General features: G+C 52.7%; 1 protein-coding gene across 3 annotated transcripts in view; it reads left to right on the top strand.

Moving 5' to 3' along the window:
- The window catches only part of ARHGAP44 (Rho GTPase activating protein 44), a 179,993-nt gene that overhangs the window by 150,456 nt on the left and 5,183 nt on the right, over positions 1-24,354 (top strand). For 2 of the 3 annotated variants that reach the window (XM_042914748.1, XM_042914747.1), the window contains exons 14-19: positions 3,406-3,519; positions 4,102-4,193; positions 6,225-6,405; positions 17,731-17,973; positions 21,532-21,689; positions 23,938-24,318. In XM_042914748.1, coding sequence (XP_042770682.1) covers positions 3,406-3,519; positions 4,102-4,193; positions 6,225-6,405; positions 17,731-17,973; positions 21,532-21,689; positions 23,938-24,318 — 1,169 coding nt within the window. The remainder of the gene's footprint in view (positions 1-3,405; positions 3,520-4,101; positions 4,194-6,224; positions 6,406-17,730; positions 17,974-21,531; positions 21,690-23,937; positions 24,319-24,354) is intronic. The other variant, XM_042914749.1, reaches the window with a different exon arrangement.

A 24,354-nucleotide genomic window follows, 5' to 3' on the forward strand; every position in this document is an offset into this window, starting at 1 on the left:
CGGAGTTATTGAGGCCACAGACACTTGGCTTCCCGGCTAATGGCCATGGTAACTAGCATGCACAGCCTTGTATGGGGTGCCAGGCACGGTTAATGCACAGGCTCTCTTTCCACCCTCAAGCAACCCTGCCATTTTGCAAATGAAGACACAGAATGAAGGGCACTCTATGTTTGGCGGCCAGTGGCTCAGGCAGTTCAGTTCTTTGATTTGCAAGAAGCAAAGCTTAACGGAACCTATTTTAAGATCTTGTGGTTGCAACAACGTGGAGGGAACTAGAGGGTATTATGCTAAGCGAAATTAGCCAGTCAGAGAAAGAGAAACATCATAGGACTTCACTCATATGTGGAATTTAAGACACAAAACAGATGAACATAAGGGAAGGGGAGCAAAAATAATATAAAAAACAGGGAAGGGGACAAACCATAAGAGACTCTTAAATACAGAGAACAAACTGAGGGTTGCTGGTGGGGCATTGGGTGGGGGAGGGGCTAAGCGGGGGAGGGGCATTAAGGAGGGCACTTGTGATGAGCACTGGGTGTGATATGTAGGGGATGAATCATTGGATTCTACTCCTGAAATCATTATTGCACTATATGCTAACTAACTTTGGTGTAAATTAAACACTTCAAAAAATTTAAAAAGGGGCGCCTGGGTGGCTCGGTTGAGCGTCCAACTTCGGCTCAGGTTGTGATCTCACAGTTTGTGGGTTCGAGCCCCCATCAGGCTCTGAGCTGACAGCTCAGAGCCTGGAGCCTGCTTCAGATTCTGTGTCTCCCTCTCTCTCTGCCCGTCCCGCTCGCTCTCTCTCTCTCTCTCTCTCTCTCTCTCTCTCTCAAAAATAAACATTAAAAAAAAAAAGCCAAGAGCACACTTTATACACTGTATGTTAGCCAATTTGACAATAAACTATATTAAAAATAATTTTTTAATTAAAAAAAAAGATCTTGTGGGTTTGTCGCAAAGGTAGGTGTTCAGGTGCACCTGTGGGAAGCTGACCAAACGTGGAGCTGGTTGGCAGACGTGTCCTTGAGCTGGTCTGCACGGAGATGGAGACCGGAGAACGTCCTCTGGTGATCTGGCACTTAGCTATTTTCCACACGTCTCTCACTGTTGCTTCGCCTCGATTTCACTTCCCGCCGCTCTGCGGATCTTTTCTGCACCTTCACACTCTCTGCTTCCTTATCCCTTTGGCTTGCCAGCAACTTCTCCTGGCCCTGTCACCTCTCCTCAGTGCTTCCCCAGATGCAGATTTTCAGCGTCAGTGCCTGTCTCCATCTGCCTGAGTATTTCCGCCTTCCTGTTAAAAATCCCAAGAGCCGACGGTGTGGCGGACCCTTAAAAAAACTAAACATAGAGTTACCATACGATCCAACAGTTCCACGTCTGGGTATATCTGTATGTGCCCGATGGATTATTCGAAAGCTGGGACTCGTTGCTCGCACACTAATGTTCGTGACAGCGTTATCCGTAATAGCCAAGAGGTGAAATCAGCCCAAATGTCCGTCGATGGGTAACAGAAACAGAATATACATGTAATGCAATATTCAGCCTTTTTAGGAAGGGGATTCTGACACGTGCTACTACATGGATAAACCTTGAGAACCTCGTGCTAAATGAAAGAAGCCAGACGCAAAAGGACCGATACTGTGTGATTCCACATGTATGTGGTACCTGGAGCCATCACGTTCACGGGGACAGAAAGCAAAGGGGTGTTTGCCAGGGCCTGGGGGAGGGGGACAGGAGCCGGGACGTTAGCGTTCGATGGGGACAGAGTTTCTATTCTGGAAGCCGCAAAAGATCTGGAGGATGGTGGTGATGGTCGCTTCCCAGTGCAAAAGTACTTAACACTTGAAAATGATCAAGGTGGTAATTTTTTATGTATATTTTACAACAAGCACGGGGCGCCTGGATGGCTCGGTTGAGCGTCCGACTCTTGATTTTGGCTCAGCTCATGATCTCACGGTTCGTGGGATCGAGCCCCGTGTTGGGCTCAACACTGACAGCACAGAGCCTGCTTGGGATTCTCTCTCTCCCTCTCTCTCTCTGCCCCTCCCCTGCTCACATGTGCCTGCCCTCCCTCCTTCCTTCCCTCCCTCTCTTTCTCTCTCTCTCTCAAAATAAGTAAGTAAACATTAACAAAAAAAATCCCAAGAGCGATCTAACGTATGGCTCCTTCAATAGTTCCTTGAGATAGAAGTCCTATACCGTTGTGTCCTCTTGGTGGGTGCAGTGTCGTGGTTGTTGGTGTGTTTGTACAGTCCCACAACTATCACCCCTAGTTTTTAGACCATCTCATTCGCCGCCATTAGCAGCCACTGTTCCCATTAGCAGCCACTCCCCATCTCCCCCAACCCAGCCCCCGGCAAACGCTTATCTGCCTTCTCTGTCTCTGCGGAGGTACCTCTCTGGGAACTTCCTCTAGGTGGGCTTACACAACATGCACAACATGCGGTCTTTCGTGTCTGGCTTTTTTCACGTAGCATCGTGTCCTCAAGGTTCATCCATGTGGCAGCATGTGTCGGTATTCTGTTCCTTTTCGTGGGTGAATAGTATTCCGTTGTACGGACAGACCACGTTTCATTCATCCGGTCCTCCCTTGCTGGACATTTGGGTGGTCTCCACTTCTTAGCTGACTTAATGCTGTGCACACCTGTGCATAAATGCATATGTGTGGGTGTATTTCTCTTGGGTACATCTCTAGGAGTGAGTGCCTGGCTCGTGTGCTAGCTCTGTGTTTAACTTCTTTTTTTTTAATTTTTTTTAATGTTTTTTATTTACTTTGAGACAGAGACAGAGCATGAGCAGGGGAGGGGCAGAGAGAGGGAGACACAGAATCCGAAGCAGGCTCCGGGCTCTGAGCCATCAGCACAGAGCCTGAGGCAGGGCTCGAACCCGCCAACCGTGAGATCGTGACCTGAGCCGAAGTCGGACGTTCAACCGGCTGAGCCACCCAGGCGCCCCTATGTTTAATTTCTTTTTCCATTAGCTCTGAAAGCCCCCCTGAGGTTAATCCCACCCCTAGCATGTGGAGGTCCCTGCCGGTGACACCTGGACACTTTGCTTCTCACCTCTGCACACGGGGAGGGTGGCAGGCGACTGAGGTTTGAAGAACAAGAGGGACTTTAGGTCACTAGATAACGGAGTCAAAAGGAAAGATGGGGAATTTCTCTGGCCAGGGTTAGGTGATGTAGATGTTGACAGGTAGCCGCGTCCTGGTATATGAGTCTGTCTGTCTGTAAAGTATTCTCGTGTCCTCTTCCATGATGTGTCTTCATTATAAGGCGGGGTGTATGATCTGGCTGTCGGTAAGATGGGCTGTGGGGGAGAGAAGTGTCTGCCCTGTGCTGGGGGAACACGGCTGGGGCTGAGCCCTGGTTCAACCTGGCCCTTGTGACTCCCTTTCAGATACTTGATCAAATTTTTATCCAAGCTATCAGAATATCAAGATGTGAACAAGATGACTCCCAGCAACATGGCAATTGTGTTAGGCCCCAACTTGCTGTGGCCGCAAGCAGAAGGGTGAGTATAGGGCAGAACACGCGAATGGGTAAGGTATGGGGCGGGTGGCAGAGGGCACGACCGGGGCCCCCAGCATATCATCGGCCTCATTTATTTGCCAAGTTCTATTTCTCTCTTGGCCTGCTCAGGTTTCAGACTCAGGAGGAGACCCAGAATTCTGTAGCTCCTTCTCCATGATGGTCTCAGAGCTACGGGTCTGCGGTGAGGGTCTTTGAGCTAATCTGAGCCAGCCCCAGGCCAGGCAAGCTGTTCCAGGCCTTCCTGACTGTCTCCGAAGAGCATGCATCCCCAGCATCTGGAACCGGGGGATAGAGGGCCGTCTCCTAAAAGAGAACAGAGTTGGAAAGCAGACAGTTTTATGTATATTATCCATTGATGTGTCTCCTGTAAGGAGGCCTTTTGTGGTTACCCCTTTCTGAGGAAGGGAAGGAGAGGCTCAGAAAGGTCAAGTGCCCTTGCAGAGAGAAAGCCTACCCTTAGACCTAGGTCTGCAGGCTTCCGGCCCTGGGCTGTGGGGCCAGACGTGCCTCCCCGCCCCGGCCGGTGACCCAGCCCTGCCCCCCCTCTGCTCTGCGCTGGCAGGAACATCACGGAGATGATGACCACGGTTTCACTGCAGATTGTCGGGATTGTCGAACCCATCATCCAGCATGCAGACTGGTTCTTCCCTGGAGGTATGTGGCGGCATTGAGGTGTGGGGGTGGGGAAGAACCAGTGTTACTGTGGATGCAAGACTTTATTCTTAAGTTTATTTTTAATTATTTTGTGAGAGAGGTGGTGAGCAGGGGAGGGGGTGGAGAGAGACACGGAATCCCAAGCAGGCTCCACACCGTCAGCACAGAGCCCGACGTGGGCCTCAGACTCACCAACCGTGAGGTCACAACCTGAGCCAAAATCAAACGTCAGACGCTCAACCGACTGAGCCACCTAGGCGCCCCTCGAAACTTTTGAAACCAAAAGTGTTTGTTATTAATCCTCCTACACAAGCGCACGCGCACACACACACACACACACACACATACTCAAGTAGGGTGTGGACAGTCACGTCAGTGTCTTACTGTCTAATCCTTGGCTAAGTGACAATTGCTGTCCATTGCCTGCACTAACCGTGTCTGTGGATTTTACTGGTCTCACATTCACACCGTGGTGTCTTTACATCTATGAATTATGAAATGCTGGAGCAGAAAGGAAAGCGAGATCGCCTGCTTTTATAGATGCTGCATAGATCTGAGATGCGCATGAATTTTTATCCAGGGCTCGGGGATCCCCTGGGTGCCATCTTTTTGTTACTCCTTTTGTGTGTCCTTTGAGTTGCCCTCAAAATGTAAAGGTGAGGCTCAAAGGCAATCAGGTTCTTTTTTGGATCCGGTTCAAAATTAGGCTATACAGGTGGCTCCCTCGGATGATGCTTCATAAATGTTCAAAAAGCAGCATAGCAGAAGGGGATAACTCTGAAGGTAACAGCTTTCGGGAGAGAGCAGTTGTACTAATTTCACTGTTTGTTTTCAAAAGAAAAAAAAAGAGCACTGTACCCTGTGTTTAGTAAACATTAAGGATGTGCTTTTGGCTATGCTACAGTAAACTGTTTACCTCCTGTGAGGATAGAATGTTAATAATTCTGTGCTCTGTCCATCAGCAGTAATCACTCAGATGATCAACATCGAAGAAGTTTGATGGTGTTGACTTGGTTTTGTGTGTTTTGACCATGAAGGTTCTTAACTGCTAATGTCCTAAGAGTTCTGTCAATGACATCAAGTTGAGTGAGGGTGGGAAATCGGCATAAAGAAAGAAGGGAATAGGAGTCTAAGGCATAACACTATAAGTTTGTGGATGAGTGGATTAATTTCTGTTGCAGATAGGAAATGGCAAGGGAACTTTGGGATATTTCTGATGTCACTTGATCACCAACACCACCTTAGTGACCTTAGTGAAATCTCTGCTTCCAGTCCTTCCTAATTTTTTCTCTTTGGTTTTCCAGAAAGACATCATCATCACTAAAAATAACGATCTTTCCTCTCATTTCATTTTCTTGACTTATTCCATTGGCCAGCTTCTCCAACAACGTTAAGTAACAGTGGTGATTGTAGGCATTGTCCTTTTTCATGATTTAATTAAGACTGCTCTGGTGTTTCACTTTTAACCATGAGGTTTGAAATGGATGATTTTGTCTTTTTCAGAAAGTACCCCAACTGTTCCTTGTTTAAGTTTGGGTTTGTTTGGTTTTTTTTTAATCTTTTTTTACACTTATATATTTTTGAGAGACAGAGAGAACACAAACAAGGGAGGGGCAGAGTGAGAATAAGACACAGAATCCGAAGCAGGCTCCAGGCTCTGAGCCATCAGCACAGAGCCCGAGGCGGGGCTTGAACTCATGAACCGTGAGCTCATGACCTGAGCCGAAGTCAGATGCTTAACTGACTGAGCTACCCAGGCACCCCATGTTGTTTTTTAAATCACAAATAGAAATTGCTTTATTAAGTGCCCATCATATTAATGTGAGAGGTGAGCAGTTGTGTGCACCTGCTGATGTGATGAATTATGTTAAGATGAATTCATATCAATAGGTGACCTAACATTGAACCGCGGGACAGAGTTTTCTAGGGGTGAAGTGTAAATGAGAGCCCATCTCTGCTCCTATCTCTCCTGCCCAGGAAGGGTGTGATGGACCCATAGATCACGTACACCTATTTCTTTCTTCTCCACAGAGATAGAGTTCAACATCACAGGGAATTATGGGAGTCCGGTACACGTGAACCACAACGCCAACTATAGCTCAATGCCCTCCCCAGACATGGACCCCACTGACCGTCGCCAGCCCGAGCAGATCCGCCGGCCCCTCAGCGTTGCCACGGATAATATGATGCTGGAGTTTTACAAAAAGGATGGGTATGACTTAGTGTGCCTTTCTCAGCATTGGGGGTTGGAGCCGGGAGGGGCCGAGAGGTAACATGGAACCGGATTGCCAGGCAGGACGCCCTCTCTGGCAGCAATTTAGGGGATTTGTAGCAATCAAGCTGTTGCCTCCTGCTTGAGGTTTTCCTCTGTGCTGTTTAGATTGGGTCCCTTGGCTCGCTTCCCTGGCTTTAGGGGCGAAGGTAAGTGCAACCTTCTGAAATGAGGGTTGCGATCGATACTCATTAGTTATCATCAAAAGAAGGAAAAAAAGTCGGCCAGCAAGGGGAATTAAAAGATGGGAACACGCTTTGTATTTTGACTGCAAATTTATCAGCGTACGTCAGTTCTCAAATCCTAAACGGTTCCTCGGTGACGATGGCTCTGCTCACCTGCATTGTCCATCAACGTTCCTGCACGAGCAGCGCCTTAAACGCACGCTTTTACGTTTCCAGCCTCAGTCTCTTTAAGACCGAGAGTAAAACCTACAACCTGACGCAATCTGTGTGTCACCTGTCAGTTTCTAAGACTTTTTCTCGTCTCTTATGATGGACACCTATACCTCCTGATGCCACAGTCCCCAGGGGAGACTCATCAATGCCTTCCGCTTCACTTGCATAGGAATGACCCCCTCCACGCTGCTGTGAAATCAGTTTCCATAACGTGCAACTGCCTCCTAGGATCCCCAAAGCAAATAAAAGGGGCATAAACGTGTTTTCTGACAAGCACGGCTGATTCGCGGTGAGCGTCAGCCACGACCGCGAGGACCGCGCATGGCCGCAAGCCGGGGGCCTCCGCGAAAATATGTCTCAGAGAAGGATTGGGTTGCATCGTTGGTCCAGGGAGTCAGTCAAGTAAACTTTGGTTAAGAACGGAAAATTGCCGCCATGAAATCAAAGGCAGCAACTGCTCCTTTGAGCCGGACCGGGAGTGTAAAACGTTGGATGGGAATGACAGAAATTCAGATGACAGAAGCGTAGCAGTCACAACTTCCGTCTCCCCGACAGGTCACAAGGCAGCCAGAAAGGCCCACTTGCTTGAAAGGCATCTGGCCTGAAGGGCTGCAGAGGGAAGGTTGGAAACCAGGAACTGTAGGGGTGCGTGCGTCTTACCACGCGCCCCTCTTGTTTTCAGAGTGGGGACCTAGACCTGTGTCGTGGGATTGACAGAGGCATGCTCAGAAGGGGCCAGAATCCCTGCTTACCTCCTTACCCACCAGACTCTTGCTGTGCATTGTGTCTTGTGTCTTGATTACCTGCTCTGTGTGGTTGGTTGTTCTCCAGCGAAGGGGAAAGAAAGACTGGGAGTTCTTAGACGCTGCAGGGAGTAGGAGAAATTCCTTAAATCTATAAAAAAAAAAAAAAAAAAAAAAAAGAGTGTACTTAGAATCTGATCTTTGCATTGTAAGAGAAAGTCAGAGAGACAGAGAAGAGACAGACAAGTGCATATTAGCAGGTGCCTCAGATTTTGTTTTTTGTTTTTTTTTAATTTTTTTTTTACATTTTTATTTATTTTTGAGACAGAGACAGAGCGTGAACATGGGAGGGGCAGAGAGAGAGGGAGACACAGAATCCGAAGCAGGCCCCAGGCTCTGAGCTGTCAGCACAGAGCCCGACGCGGGGCTCGAACTCACGAACGGTGAGATCATGACCTGAGCCGAAGTCGGACGCTTAACCGACCAAGCCACCCAGGCGCCCCTCACATTTTGTTTTTAATCTCAGGCGAAGCCACTGTTCCTTTGTGAAGTTCGTTGAGCCAAGGGGATATACCCCGGAGGGTGAATTCTGGACCTGGCTGGGTTCTGGAGAACTCCTTGGGTCTTAGTGTTTCTCCATCAGAGTTGTGCAGCTCTGTCCTCCCTGCCAGACCCTGTCTGGTTCCAGGCACCCATGAAAAGCAATCCAGATGCCATCCATGGGAGAGTTACCACTATGGAATCTTGGGCCAAAGTCCACTGGCCCCCAAAATACACAGGAAGTTGCAGAAGCTTGAATGATATTTTATTTATTTATTTTTCATGGTTTTTTTTTTTTTGAGAGTGAGAGAGTGCAAGCGGGGGAGGGGCAGAGAGAGAGGGAGACACAGAATCTGAAGCAGGCTCCAGGCTCTGAGCTGCCAGCACAGAGCCTGATGCGGGGCTCGAACTCACGAACAGTGAGATCACGAGCTGAGCCGAAGTCTGGTGCTTAACCGACTGAGCCACCCAGGTGCCCCTTGAATGATGATATTTCAAGCCACTGCCTCATCTCTGATGACATTCTGGCATTCAAGAACTTTGTAAATGAAATGCCCCTTCTGCATACAATTCTGACTGAAAGCCAGAACCTGGCACCGTCTACTTTTAGGGTATAGGGGATGCGCTATGCGAATTACTCTTGGCACCCTAAACGGATACATTTATGAATTGTAAAATTTGTACTGGGGCACCTGGGTGGCTCAGTCGGTTAAGCATCCGACTTCAGCTCAGGTCATGATCTCGCAGTTCATGGGTTTGAGCCTCACGTTGGGCTCTGTGCTGACAGCTCAGAGCCTGGAACCTGTTTCGCATTCTGGGTCTCCCCCGCTCTCTGCCCCTCCCCTGCTTGTGCCCTGTCTCTTTCTCTCAAAATAAATATTTTTAAAAATTGTATTAAACATTAAGCAGAGGGCTTCCCAGCTTAGGGTAATGGGGTACTGGCACAGGTGTTTTAAGGTTCAGTGGGCTTACAGATGATCAGATCTTAACTGGCTTTAACAGAACTAGAACCCCAAGGTTGTGAGTAAATGTTCTGGGGGAGAAGAAAGGAATTTACGTCAGTTGAGTCCCTGTGTTGTTTTAGTAATAGCAGGGGAATTCTCCACGTTCATCCCATTTCTGAGCTCCTAAAATCTATGAGACACTGATTTTCTTTCATTTATTTTAATGTTCATTTATTTTGAGAGAGAAAGGACACGAGCAGGGGAGGGACAAAGAGAGAGAATCCCAAGCAGGCTCTTTGCTGTCAGTGCAGAGCCTGACACGGGGCTCAAGCTCACAAACTGCGAGATCGTGACCTGAGCTAAAATCAAGAGTCGGACGCTTAACCAACTGAGCCACCCAGGCACCCCAAATCTATGAGACACATTTTAAAGTCTCCAAACTACCCCTTGAAACAGTGATAAATTAAAGCTCATTTTGTCAAAGCGTTTTGCTGAAGTTAAAAAACAAAACCACCAATTGTATGTCAATAATGCCATTACTGAAAGGAAGGAAGGAAGGAAGGAAGGAAGGAAGGAAGGAAGGAAGGAAAGAAAGAAAGAAAGAAAGAAAGAAAGAAAGAAAGAAAGAAAGAAAGAAAGAAAGAAAGAAAAGAGAGGAAGGAAGGAAAGAAAGGAAAGAAGGAAAGAAAAAGGAAGGAAAGAAAGAAGAAGGAAGGAAAGAAAGACAGAAGAAAAGAAAGAAAGGGAAAGAGGAAGGAAGGAAAGAAAGAAAGAAAAAGAGAAAGAAAAGAAAAGAAAAGGAAGAAAGAAAAAGAGAGAAAGAAAAGAAAAGGAAAAACTGGCCAATACTTAGAAGAAATGGTGAGTTCCCCTTCAGTGCCAGCAGTGTGTTTCTGGCTGATGGCTCTCTTGTCCCAGACATTATTCAAGGTGGTTCACTCCCATCCCAGCTCCAGGCTTTGGTCCTGATGCCTCTGATTCAGGATGACTTAGAAAACAGAGTGTCTTTAGTAAGGCCTGGAGGCAGATTTACAAGCTCACATCAGCCTTTTTTCATTGTTCTGGTTGGCAGAATAATGACACCCCCCCCCCCCCCCCACCGAAAGATAGCAGGTCCTGAACCACGGAACCTGTAAATAATTGGGAAAAGCGTCTTTGCAGATGTGATTAAAATGAGGACCTTGAACTAAGGGGATCACTCTGGATTATCAGGGCGGGCCCTCAGTGCAATCACATGTGTCCTAAAATGCGGAAGGAGATTTGACATAGGCACACGGAGAAGGCAAAATGCAGAAATGGAGCAGAGAGAGATCTAAAGATGTGGCCACGTGCTAAGAAGTGTATGCCACCAAATACTGGAAGAGCCAAGATGTAGCCTCTGTCCTGGAGCCTCTGGAGGGAGCACAGTCCTGCTGACACCTTGGCTTTGGCCCATTCCTACAGATCCTGGCCTCCTGGCCTCCAGAACTACGAAAGAATGGATGTCTGTCATTTCCCAGCTTTGTGGTACTTGTTACAGCAGCCACAGGGCCCTAACACCTCCCTTCGCCGCAAATGCGTGCCGGGCGTGTCATGGTGAAAATGGCGGCAGGTGCTTGGTTCTCCCACTGGGGGTTGAAATCTAGCCACGCTCCCTTTGGCAATGATTTGGCGTCCATGACTTAACTAACAGAATGTGGTGGAAGAGATCTACCAGCACTTCAACAGGGTCGGAAAGAGCCCTGTTGATTGTGCCTGGGTCTACCAAGCACTCGCTCTTGGAACCCAAGTAGCTCGCCGTGTGGGAGCCCAAGCAGCCACTCTTGGAGCCCAAGAGCTCTCCACTCTTCTCACTGGTGAGAAGTGAAACCCGCCCCCCCCCACCCCGCCTTCATCCCCAGCTGAGCACTGAGCTGACAGCCAGTGCCCAGTAAGGGAATCGTCTCGGGAGTTGTCCTCGCCAAGCCAGACCATCTCGGCTAGTGCCGTGTAGAAAATACAAGCCGTACCTGCCAAACTCTGCCAAAGGTGTGGATTTGAGACCCAGATAAATAAGCTGGTTTGTTTCGAGGGTGGCTTCTTATGCAATAAAAGATAAAACATGCTTTAAAAAAAGAATACTGCTGTTCTGAGGCCCCAGCCCCATTCCTCTAGGATGATTTAATTGGCCTGGGCTGGGATTCAGGCATTGATGGTTTTTTAAAGGTGTCCTGGCTGATTCTAACATGCATCTAGGGCTGAGAACCACTGAATCACAGAAAGATCTTGCCATTCTGAATAAAGAACTTGGCAATGATACAATTGAAAAAAAAATTTTTTTAAGTTTATTTATTTTAAGAGAGAGCACAAGAGGGGGAGGGACAGAGAGAGAGAGAGAGAAGGAGAGCGAGAGAATCCCAAGCAGGCTCCATGCTGTGAGCACAGAGCCCTGACGCGTGGCTCGAACTCACGAACCATGAGATCGTGACCAGAGCCAAAGTTGGATGCTTAACCGACTGAGCCACCCATGCGCCCTGGTCCTATCAGATAGTTTATGTGAACCCTCCTGCCTAAAGAGTTGGCCAAGGTGTCTACACTCTCTTGCCCATTAGTCAGGAGGGACCCAGGAGCCCTGAGCATTTGTCAGATGCATGCATCGGCAGAGTCTGCACAAACTCACCTGGGATGGTCGAGAGGCCCGTGGATAGGCCAGAGGCAGGAAGAGAAGTGACGTCAACAGCGGAGCCTCCCTGCTCGCTTACCTGATGGCTATGGTCCTCCCCCTTTGTACTCCCCTCTGCCTCCGCTCCCAGCCCACTGCCTGTTATATACTTGAGAGACCTCACCGGTACCAACACGACCCATTCCATACACACCGGGTTCCCTGCTGTCTGTTAACTGCCTTCTGGCTCTGGCTCACGCTCTCCTCACTTAACCCTGCCGGTGGCACATCTGTCCCGCTGCCTCTGCTCAGTTCTAGCCTCTTGGGTCCCAGCGGGACAGCAGTCTGTCCCCAGAAATCCCAGTGGCATTGGCTCTTCCGACTCAGAAGACCAACATGTGGCTCCTCTTTCAAGTCTTAAAACCTGACGTGCCTGTCGCCATTTCACTTGTCCCACGGCGGTCTGGTCGTCAGAGGTGTTCTATCAGCAGCCCACAAATCTACGAGGATCTTTCCACCAGAGCTCATGATCTCCTTTAGAGCTCAGCTTGGTGCGTGACACATCCTTAGCCTGTGTGTGACAGCCACTCTCTGATGGGTCTTGTCCCACCCGCCTGGACCTTCATCGAGATGTCCATCTCGGGATAGGCGTCTTTAATTGAGGAGGTCCAAGAACAATGTGAATGGTGCTTTCTGGAATACTGGTTCCGCTGTTGGTCGTATTGGCTTGGGAGTCTGGGGTCTAACGGACTCCTAAAACACATGATTCAACACACGGAGACCAGTTGGTTTAGCGTGTGACCTCTTAGAGTCTGTCACGTGTCACAGATCTTCCTGAGGGCGCTGTGGCGTGCTTTGTTTCCCAAATTCATTAAATCGAAGTCGGCGGTCGCGTGATAATCAGAGCTAGTGGTCCAAGGGCCTTGCTTCTGTAATTGCGGCTATCAGGTGTTCTATAGACCCTGAAGGGGAGGATGAACAGCGAAGGCAGCGACCCCAAAAGACGTGTCATGGATGTCTGTCTGGTGCGTTCATTTTATTTCCGATAGAACCTGAACCCTAATGCAGACGAGCTCACCTAGTCATCCTGGGTATCAGTGGGAAAGTTGACTCCTATTTTGGATTTGTACTGGCCAAATGGACCTTGGAGAGGTAAATTCTTGGCCCAGGCCCGGGCCGAGAAATGTGGCCAGATGACTCCAGCCTTTATTTGTACTGGGGGAGGTTACAAAACTTTGTTGTTAGGTATTTAAAAAAGGGATCATCCCTGGAGGGACTGGAAATTACCCGAGTCTGGCCTTCCCAGGTGCGTGTAGGCAAGGGTAAGTCTTTGGATTTTTAGGTTTCCTGTCACTCACCATGTGGTGACCCCCAAGGCCCCTGCCACTGCTTCCTGGCCCCCAAGTGTATCTTAAACATTCCTTGAACTTGAAAGTCTTCCGTGGATGCCTGGAGAGCCACCCAGATTCCCCAGGGCCTCCCGTCTGATGACAGACGCATTTCTTGTCTCCTCTCCCTTGGCCGGCTTTTGCCCAATGCAACTGATCTTTAGAACAAAAATCAAAACCTTCCAGATCTCTATAGACTTAAAATACTTCAAAGACATATATTAGTTAATACCTCCGGCTAGGATTGTCCCTGACCGGGGATTCAGGAGCTGCGTGGCAGCTAGCTGTCCTGCAGAGGGGAAAAAAGCAAAAAGCAACAGCTAACCCGTGACGATCTACCTATTTTTTTTTTTTTTTTTTTTTTTACTTTTTTTTAATGTTTATTTTTGAGAGAGCATGAGCAGGGGAAGGGCAGAGAGAGAGAGAGAGAGACCCAGAATCGGAAGCAGGCTCCAGGCTCTGAGCTGTCGACACAGAGCCCGACATGGGGCTTGAACCCACCAACCGTGAGATCATGGCCCAAGCTGGAGTCGGACGCTCAACCGACTGAGCCCCCCAGGCACCCCTGTAGACGTGTCCTTGCAGCTGGATTTTCCATCTTTCAGACTTGGGTTGTTTTCTTCCCTCCCCCCACGGAGGCAGTCCTTTGTCTCTTCATTTTTAAGATTCTGGCTCTTAGGCTTTCCCTGCATGGCCTACCAGGTTACAGGCTTTCAAACAAGAACATCACTTCCTTTCCTGCACCAAGGAGACATTTATAGGTCTGACCTTTCCATTCTCTCCGTCCACCCACCTTGTGGGAGAAGAAGAAGCCTTACATACTCTGAACATGTGGCATGTGAGCTTTGGGGTCAGACTCTCTCCAAGTTCAGATTCTGGTCCCGTGACCTTGGGAGGTCACCTAATCTCTGACTGCCTCCGTTTCTTGATACGCAAAATGGGGAAATGATAGTAGGCACCCACCTGAGAGTTGCCTTGAGCATTAAATAAAATTTGGCTTATGAAGTGTTTAGAGCAATCTTCCGTACATGGTCAGCGTTAGCTGCTTTTAGCACACAGACTGGAATTTTGAGTGACGTCGTGCCATTTTTAAGATAGCGACATGCCTGGGTACGCTTCTCCGTCCATGAGGTACTCTGACCAACCCCTTCCTTTCCACTCACTGGGTGGATGGTGTTCCGTCTCACTGAGAACACCTGAAATGGTTTTTTGGCTCCACCCGCTGTGGGCACCGCCTGTGGACTGGCCGAGGACCGAGGAAGGTTGCCGGACGTCCCCCGCAGCCCCCCGCCCGGGACGTGGAAGGCCTCTGTGGGGCGGAGTGTTGTGGCCATTTCTGCCCGAGTCCCCTGCTGCCCGTCACAGGTTTTGCTTCCCAAAGAACCCTTCAGCCAAGACGACCCCTCTTCTTCCCTTCTTTCCTGCCCTGACGACCCGGGCTAGGCAGTAAGACTTAGGGAGGTGAGGATCCCCTCTTTATTTTTCTATTCCTGATGCCTACAGTCATCCAAGGAGGCTTTCAGCATCCCGCCCTCTGATGCCCACACGGGCCCACCTCACCAGGTCCCTGGAAGACTCCAGAGCCTGGGGGAAAGGGACTGTATTCCTTGTTTGTTCCTCTTACGCCTACCAGAGAACCCCCCACCCTGATCTTTGGTGTTTTGTTAGGAGGGGGAAACGATCTCATGGCAGATCCTGTGGACTCGGGTGACGTGACCCAGATGGGGTCTTCATGGTATCTCCATCTCCTCCTGGCCGGATTCACTGTCTTTACTTCATTCTCTGTGAAGATTAAGAAAGAAAAGGCTGTACTTGGCACCTGCAAGGACAGAGCATCATCATTGTCAAGGCTACCGCTAGTTGGTTTCTTAGTAGCTGCTCCGTGGTTTGTACACACTGTCCTGCTTGTTCTTGACGACCCTGAGGAGGAGGGGGGAGGGTCATTATCACTCCCATTTGAGCAGAGGACGTGACACGTTAAGTAACTCAACCCATATCACACGGTAATGAGAAAAGCTGGGATTCAGACCCTAAAGCCCGTTGCACTTGGTAAACCAGATCACCAGGGAGCCTGGTATCGGAGGTTGCCGATGCTGGAAGATGCCCCTGGAAATAGAAGGCATCCCCCAGGAGCCCTGATCCTGAAGCCCATGCCCCGCCCTGATGCACCCCCCTCCCCTAAATTGGAAAGATCTTTTTTTTTTTTTTTAATGTTTGTTTTTGAGAGAGAGACAGAGCATGAGCAGGGGAGGGGCAGAGAGAGAGGGAGACAGAATCCGAAGCAGGCTCCAGGCTCTGTTGCTGACAGCTCGACGCGGGACTCGAACCCACAAACCTTGAGATCGTGACTTGAGCCGAAGTCATCCATTTAACTGAGCCACCCACGGGCCCCTGGAAAGATCCTTCTAAGTAAAAGAGCACTGGGTAAAGAAGACGGGGTGAGATGGACAGACGGACATCCTTAGCCCCCCCCCCCCCCGTTGGTCGCTGTGGCAACCATCCTGCCTGTGTGTCACCCTCACCTACCACCACAGCTAAGCCCTGTCATTTCCCTTCCTCTGCTGAGACTAAGCCTTTTGCCCTTTTCATCCTGATAATTTCCGGAGCCTAATGATTCTCCCCTGCAGTCCCCTTTAAACACCAGGGTATGCAGCTGGACCTTGTCCTAGAGTTTCGAGTGGCCTCCAGGAGCGATTCTGGAGCTCCTGGAGAAGGTGCTTATTTACTGGGGCGGGGGGGGGGGGGGGTTCCTCAGACCCAATATGACTTGAAAGCTAGTAGGTCCTGGAAAGAGACCCAGGCATCCAGCCCCCTAATCCCCCAGGTGCCCTCCACAGGAGATGAGAAATAGTAACCATGACACGGGACGCGAAAAGACCTCCGGGGATCTTATGGAGGGACGAGTGTCAGGAAGCTGTCCCCATCCTCGTGTGTGCTCTGCTTTTACTGACCCTGCTCCATCCTGAGGCACGTTTCCTTCAAGGAACCTAAATCCTACCTGCAGCAACCAGTCTAGGAACTTGAGCCTTTTGTTTTGTTTGTTTGCTTGATGTTGGTGCTCATGTCTAAAAGCCCTTTCGGGGTGGACAGAATTCACGGTAATAGGTCTGTGCTTCTGACCGGGGTGGGTCAGAGTAAGCACGAGATCACCCCCATACCCACACCCCACTGTGCAGATACACGGCAGACATGGAGGCTGGAAGGTTTTCTCGTCGCACAAATGTTTGCGTCTCCCTGGTACTGGAAATAATCAGGTCTTGGCTTAGACGGCGAAAGTCTTGACTTCACACCACGGTACCAGTTACCTCCTAGGGCGATGGAAAGAACTTACAGCCTTCTAAAACTTTTTTTTCTTTTAACGTTTATTTGGGGAGAGAGAGAGAAAGTGTGAGTGGGGGAGGGGCAGAGAGAGAGGAAGAGAAAGAATCCCAAGCAGGCTCCGAGCTGTCTGCGCAGAGCCCAATGGAGGCTCGACTCACGAACAGTGAGATCATGACCTGAGCCAAAATCAAGAGTCAAACGCTTAACCGACTGAGCCACCCAGGCGCCCCAGAATGAATAGCCTTCTAAATCATGTAACTTGGAAGCCGGCAGATGGCAATTTCCACTGATTTCTTTCTTCTCCCTTATGACACCCTCTCCCCACAACCCGCACTCCTACCCACACCGATATCAGCCCTCCAGATTCTCTATTCACCTGTGACCTTGGTAGGATACAACCTTGGCCCAATCAGAAGAGTCGCTGGAACTAGAGAGGGCAAGTCAATTGAAACCATTTCACAGCACCGTAAAGGCCCCACTCTCAGACCCCGACCCCGGCAACCTGTGTGTCCAAAGGAAGGCATAGTTTTTTTGACACTAATATCTGTATGTTTCTGTCCCTGCAGCCTTAGGAAAATCCAAAGGTACGGTATTCGCGGGTAGCCATGAGGTCACGTTCAATCTCTGAAAACAAAGCAAGCCATGCCTTAGTGAGCTCCGCGAGAGGGTGAATGTGCCGTGTTTGGGTGCTTGGCCGGCTTTAATGGAAGCTGTGGCTCGGTGGTTAAAAGCGAATCGGAACCCGGAGTGACCAATAGGCACGATCAGCCCCTTCCCTGCGGCAGAGACGAGCGGCTGGGGCCTGTAGGGGTTGCAGCCGGGCCAGGGTCCTGGGGCCAGTGCGGGAGTCCGGACTCGGGCCTGTGCTCTAGACCCCAAGTGACAAAAGGAAGGACGGACGTTTAGATGTGTCCTGCTGGTCAGTGCCATGTTCTAGTGCGATGCTGCTCCCTGCCCTTCTCATCTCCATCTCTCACTCGTGGGGGGGTGGGGGGAGCGAGTGCCCCCCAGAGAGGCTGCATTCTGCTCTGGGGGACAGCTTTGGAGTCCACACGCAGATCTAAGGCCAGCTGGCTTTGGCAGAGGGTGGAAGCGCCGGGGGCCGCTGGTGCGCGCGGCTGGGGGACCCCGGAGCCTCCGGCAGGGGGCGCGGCGGCGGCCCGGCCTCGCTTCCCCGGGGCGCCCAGGAGGGTCGCTAAGGCTTCGCTGCTGTTCTCCCGGCGGACGTGCTTGAATGTGTCCGCCGCGCGGGGGAGGGAGCCCCACCCCCGTCACGCGCGGCTAAGCGGCTGTCTTTGTGTCCCTCGCCAGCATGGGCGTGCGGGTCATGGACACGTCCTGGGTGGCCCGAAGAGGCTCCTCGGCCGGCAGGAAGGCGTCCTGCGCCCCGCCCACCATGCAGCCCCCCGCGCCGCCCGCCGAGCTGGCTGCCGCGCCTCTGCCTTCGCCACTCCCGGAGCAGCCCCCGGACGGCCCCGCGGTGGCGGCGGCGGTGGCGGCCCCCTCGCTTTCGCCGTCGGGCTTGGGGCTCCAGCCCGGGGTGGAGCGCACCAGGTAAGCCGGGGGAGGGGGAGCGGTGGGGGGCCGGGCTGGCTGCGCGCCTGCGCGGGGCGGGGGTCGCTGCACCTGCTCTGGGGGGCCCTCCGGCTGCTGTCACTTTCCCGGTGCCTGAGCCTTCGTGTTTGGCTTCGCGCGTCACGCCGGCACCTGCTGATTCCGGGCTCCGCGGATTTTCAGACCGAGCCCAGGCTTCCCAAGAATAGCACTCCCTCCCCCTCCCCCACTCCCTCCGCCAGCAGCCGGCTAAGGTGGCAGCTCTTAAAATCCGTGAGAGACCGAAGCTTCCCGCTCTCCTGTCCGCTTGCTTCCTGGGCTGTAAATACTTCCGGTTTCGAAATACGGAGTTTCAGGATTCCTCCCTTTCTCTCCTCTGCGCCGTTCTCACTGCCTAGTTTCCTGGGCGCAGATCGGGGAAGTTGGAGAGGAAGTCAGGTGGCCTCCCTGGGCCTGGTGGCCCGTGCAGCCTGCTGCCGGGTGGAGCTTCCATTCTTTCCAGGGGGGGAGAAAGCAGACCAGCTCAGGGCGCCGCCAGTGCAGTGAGCATTTATGGAGGACTGTGTCCATCCAAGGAGGAAACGTGTGATCGGTGCTCGTCAGGCAGTCCCGTCCCAGCGACGGCCACTCCGGGGTCACAGGGGAGAGAGACTTTGGCCCTTCCTCATCTGGCCCTTCCTTGAAAGGGGTATCCTAGAAGTGGGAATGGCACAAGACTGCTTTGCTGGGTGTTTCCATGTGTTCTGGGAAAAATCAGATGCCTCTGTGTTCTGTTAGGGGACACAGCCTTCCCCCATGGCTGCTGCTGCTGGAAAAAATTTGTTGGAGACTTCGGGAAGCCAAACTTTTATTTATTTTGTTTTATTTTATTTTATTTTATTTTGTTTTATTTTATTTTATTTTACTCTATTTTATTTTATTTCATTTTATTTCATTTTATTTGTTTTGAGAGAGGGAGAGAGAGAGAGCAACCAGGGGAGGAGCAGAGAGGGAAAAAGAATCCTAAGCAGGCTCTGCACTATCAGCATGGAGCCCGATGTGGGGCTCAAACCCACGAACCACGAGATCATGACCCAAGCTGAAACCGAGAGTCGGGCACTTAACCAACTGAGCCTGAACCAACACTTGGTGCTAAACGCCGTTTGGTATAGAAACAACATTTCTAGGAAATGCCCCTCAAAGGTGGATTCCCCCAGCCTCTGAAGATGTCCCGGAATGTCACAGAGGGGTGGCCTTGAGAGTCGCTCACGGGCAGGGGACATTACCCGCTGGATCAGAGTAACCAAGAGGCCGTTCTCCTCTCTCTACAGCCATACATCGTACCGCCCCTTTCTCTCGGGGTAACCAGCTGTCGCTTTCCTTTGGGCACCAGCGTTTCTGTTTGTCTCCTACCTCTCTTCTTCTCTCCCCCACATGGATTCTTTCCAGTACAGACGGGTGTTGCATTGGTGTTTTTGTTTTTGTTTTTGTTTTTTTCTGTGTTGTGGACATTTGCAGCTCAGATGATGTTGCCTCCAGTTGCCAGATTCCTGTTACGCACCACCACCCCCCCCCCAGCTGCCTCCCCAGGATGTCAGGCCCTTCCCTCCTCCCTCTGGCTTGCTCAAGCCTCTCCGTGCATCCCCCTCCCCAGCACGCCCCCCCCCCCCAAACCTCCAGGCCTGGCGGCTCTCTCCAGCCAGGCTCAGCTTCGGCCTCCCGCTCATCTGCTTGGCATTAACTCTGACCCCAGACTCTGCTTCCCGCCCCCTTTGCGCCCCAGCTCGCTGAGTCCTGTGTCCCCAGAACTAACGTGTCCTTGAGCGGGCCCTTCCCTGCACCTTCTCCATGTAGCGCTCCTAGTAACCAGCTTACACCCCACCTCTCCCCACTGGGTCAGCTGCACCTGTGCTGGAGAGAAACCAGCAAGGCTAGTAAGTAGGTAAAGACTTGTTTGGGGGGGGGGGGTGCTTCAGCTGGGCGGGGCAAAGACGTGTGAGCTGCTTGGTCCCTACACTCCATGGGCAGGTGTCTTACCAATCGTAAGGAAGAAGAGTCTGGAATCCCACCAGAAGCAGATTCTTTGCTGCTTTTGTGTTTTCTTTTACTGTTTTAACGGTGGTAGAGGTGGAAGGAAGGATGGATAGATACTTGGCCTGAATACCTGGGTGTCTGGTGACGTTGGGTCTGAGGAAGAAGAAAAGAGAGAGTCTCACCTCACCCGAGTGAGCCAAGGGCGCTCGAGGGTTTCATTGTTTTTGTTAACAGCACAGAGAAAGGAGTTGCCCTTCCAGACCCTCTGGATGAAATGGCTTTTTTGGGGGGTGGACAGGGGACTTACCCACGTGTGGTTTGAAACTCCCCCCCGAGAAGGGGGAGAGTTTACCACGGCCTTGGACGTGGTGCTCCCTTCACTCCTTCACGTGGGGAAAACCGGTTGAACGTTGGCGTTTGCTCTCCCAGGCCCGGCCCCTGCCTCCCAGCCCTTCTCACCGAACCCCGGTGGGAAGGGGTGCCATATCTGTAGCTCTCATAGTTGGGGCCTCGAGATAGATTTAGGCTCTGTCTCGTCGTGGGGAAGAGGTGGCCAGGGTGAAGGACTGAGGTTCCCATCCCCACACCCTCCCCGGGGGCATCAGAGTCCAGGCGGTTTCCTGTACGGCTGGCAGGTAGCTTAAACCCTGGTTTGCCAGGGGCTCCTGGCGCACCGCGTGGGGAACCCCAGCAGAGGGGACATCTGGAGATCAACTAGGAATGTCTGCCTTGGAGGGTGTAGTGGGGGATGGGGCGGAGTGATGAGCTGGCCGTATATCTGCTGTCCCTATTCTGTGGCGTGGAGTAGGGTGTCTCTTAACATGCACTTGATGCTTAGGACCATGCCTGGCGGAAAGCCAGCAGTGAAGGATGAATCCCCTTTGGGACACGGTGACCCAGGTGTCCCTTTGTCAATTCAAGGGACGTCAGAGGCCCTCACTGCCATTGGCCCTTACGCCGCCTAAGCCGGGGGGCCTGGGACTTGAGCTGGCCACATTTGGAAGCACAGCCGAGGACTGTGTTAGCCCTCCCACCTGCTGGGACTCGCTCGTCCCCAGGATGGGTTCCAGAAGCCCTACTCGGCTTGGGGCTGTGGTGGAGGTCAGGGAAATCAGTGGAGAGCCACGGCCACGAGGCCCCGCAGGGAGCCCCCATGTCGCACAGTGACCCAAGGAAGCCCTCTTGGCCCTGCTATGCCGTGGACACAGAAACACCAAGAGCAGCTAGGTGTTCCCATGTCAGGGTGTCCAAGAACCCCCGTGTCGATCACAGGATAGAGTGGGGATGCTCATGGTCTCCCGGTGGACAGAGGGCACAGGCGTGGAGAGGGGGCTGGCAGTGGGGGCCACGGATGTGGCGAGCAGCACCCGGGCCCCCAGAGCCCAGGAAGGGACAGTGGCCTCCAGGAGTATCTCTGAAAGCATTATGAAGGGCGTGGGGCAGACCGGAGCTGGCCCGGAGGAGCACGCGGGACTGCGACCCACAGGCAGACGCTGCACCTGCCCGAGTTCAGGGGCTTTCTTATCCTGTGTGCTTCTTTTCCAGCGCTTCGAAAAGCAAGGAGCTTTCTCCTGGATCTGGGCAGAAAGGAAGTCCAGGCTCCAGCCAGGGGACGCCCTGTACGGGGACCCAGCCAGGGGCCCCGCCAGGCACCAGCCCCAGCCAGCCGCCCCCAGACCAGAGCCCTCACACTCTTCGGAAAGGTACGTCACCGCCACCCTTCGCGTGGGTCTCGGGCCTGGGACACTGCCTGGACGCTCGTGTCCCTCGGCGGGCGTGGATATTGAGAAACCGCGGACTTAGCGAGACGTCCCTGGGCCGGGCGTGAGAGCTTTTGGAAGTTAACCAGCTCTGAGAGGGCCCACTTCGTATTTATTCCTTCTTCGACTCATTTGAACAGTGTACCCGGGGCGTCGGTTCTCGTACACTAAGACCTCTGTGTAGACGTCATTGCCCAGGATGGCACGGGTCTTCAAGGACCCTTCCGGGCCCTACCGCCATCATTTAAGATGCTATGTGGCGTCTTCGGCAGGAGCCCAGAGACACTGGCGCACAACTGCCTACCCCTGGGATCGTTTCTGGAAGGTTCCACAGATTGGAAGGTTCCCGAGGGAATCGGGACTGTTTCCACAGAAGTCCTGACCTTCCGTGTTTCTGTTTGGGAAGGCGGACCCATGAGCCGCCCAACCCAGAATCTTCCGTGGAGCGTACTGTAAAAGGCCCCGTTATTCTCTCTGGAATGACTTTCCGGAAGCTAACGAACTGCTCTGTGGGGACATGTCATAAATGGGGAGCAGCACAGAATGTGTACTTGTCCTAACCTTTTTTGTTGTTTTTTTTTTAATTTTTTAAAAAATGTTTTTGAAGTTTGTTTATTTTTGAGAGAGAGACGGAGTATGAGCAGGGGAGGGACAGAGAAAGAGGGAGAGAGAATCCCAAGCAGGCTCTGTGTTGTCAGCACAGAGCACGACGTGGGGCTTTGAACTCACGAACCGTGAGATTGTGACCTGAGCCGAAACCAAGAGTCAGACACTCAACCCACTGAGCCACCCCGGCGCCCCAAGCTTTTTTGTGTGTTTTTAAGCCCCCTTCGTCTTTTCACACCGTGCCTCCAGCTTTATGTCATGGCCCAGTCCCGTCGCCACCAAGGAGTGGTCAGTGTCATCACAGACATGGTGCCGTCACCTGGCACTCCCCTCCCCCCAGCTTGTGTTCGAGCCTCGGTGCCTAGGGTCTCCGCTCGCCGCCCACCCCGAGTCGGTCCAGCAGCAGCCACTCCGCTGTCGCGAGCCCCGGCTGTCCTCGCGGGGGCTGTCCAGCTGAGCAGTGGTTTTGTTACGGGTCCTGGTTGCTGCTCTCCATGAATGATGCTGTGTAACCACTACCACCCTGTGCGGGATAGACTGCCCTGCCCGTTGTGTGGAGGAGGTTGAAATAAACTGCAGTGGGTAAGACGAGGTAGGGACCTGACCCCAGGTTGGTGAGACCGTCCCTGTCCACTCCGCACCCCGGCGGAGCCCGGGGAGCGCATTAGAATAGATTTGGTTCCAAGGTGGGGGGGTGGGAAGCGGGGGGTAGGGAGAAGAGTCCTCGGTGCCTCCTGGAGCATCTAAAAGGCAGTTTCTTCTGGAATCAGCGCTGCCCCCCGCAGCCCTCACCTGGTTCTGCCACGTTAGTTAGTGATCGCTTTCTCAAAACGTCTGCACAGCAGCGGGGTCATCCAAGTGCTGGATTTTGTCCTTCTTACCGGTTCATCTGTAATTTGTAAAGTATCTGCCATCCCATAGCAGGGTCAAGTAAATAAAAAGAGGGGTTGGGGCAGTATGCCTGGGTGGTCTTTGCCCAGAGGGTACAATTCTCGAGAGAAAACCACGTCGGAGGCGAGTAGACAGGGTTCCGAGGAAGGACCGGGAAAGGACAGAGAAGGCGAGAGAGACGCTGGGCTTCTGCGGCCGGAGGACCCGGGGCATCGGTCGCTCTGCCAGGAGCCAGGAGCCAGTGGGCAGGTTCAGCCAAAAGTCCCCAGACGCTGGCCCCCGGCCCCCTGCCCAGCTCCAGGGTCCCCCGTGTCTCCAAGTGAGCTCTGATCGTCCTTGTCGGACCCCGTGTCGCAGACTCCCCCTTCCCAGTGCACTTTGGACACCTGTCACCTCTCGGAAGCCACGAGAGGACGCTGGGGAGCCGGCCACCGGTCGTGCGTGGGCAGCGCGCTCTCGGCCTTGGCTGGGGCCGCGTGTGCGTCACGGCGGGGATCCAGGGCGGAGGAGGAGAGACTAGCGCAGATGGGAAGGCACGAAAGCTTGCGGTTCTGGGTGATCTCTAAAAGCTGTACCGGCTGCGCGCAGGGTGGCGAGGGCGGGGGGAGCGTGGGCCAGGGGGTGGCGAGGCTGGGCCGACAACGGGCACGCGTCACAACCTCGCGCGTGTGTGTTCTTGCGTTTTCTCTTCCAGTTTCCAAGAAGCTGGCACCCATCCCGCCCAAGGTCCCCTTCGGCCAGCCGGGGGCCGTGGCTGACCAGCCTGCCGGCCAGCCGTCCCCGCTCAGCCTGTCCCCCACGCCCCCGAGCACCCCCTCGCCCTACGGACTGAGTTACCCTCAGGGGTACTCCCTGGCCTCCGGCCAGCTCTCCCCGGCCGCCGCGGCCCCTGCCCTGGCCTCCCCCTCCGGCTTCACGAGCGCCACGGCCAAGTCTCGGCCCACCCCCAAGCCCCGACAGAGACCCACGCTGCCGCCCCCTCAGCCTCCCACGGTCAGCCTGCCGGCCCCGAGTCCGCAGTCCACGGAGCACCCCGTGCTGGATGGCGTGGCCCCCGGGGAGAGCATGTCTACAGGTAACCGAGCCGCGGCGCCCGCATGCTTTTCCGCGC

This window comes from Panthera leo, chromosome E1 (genome assembly GCF_018350215.1).
Source record: "Panthera leo isolate Ple1 chromosome E1, P.leo_Ple1_pat1.1, whole genome shotgun sequence".
Classification (NCBI taxonomy): domain Eukaryota; kingdom Metazoa; phylum Chordata; class Mammalia; order Carnivora; family Felidae; genus Panthera; species Panthera leo.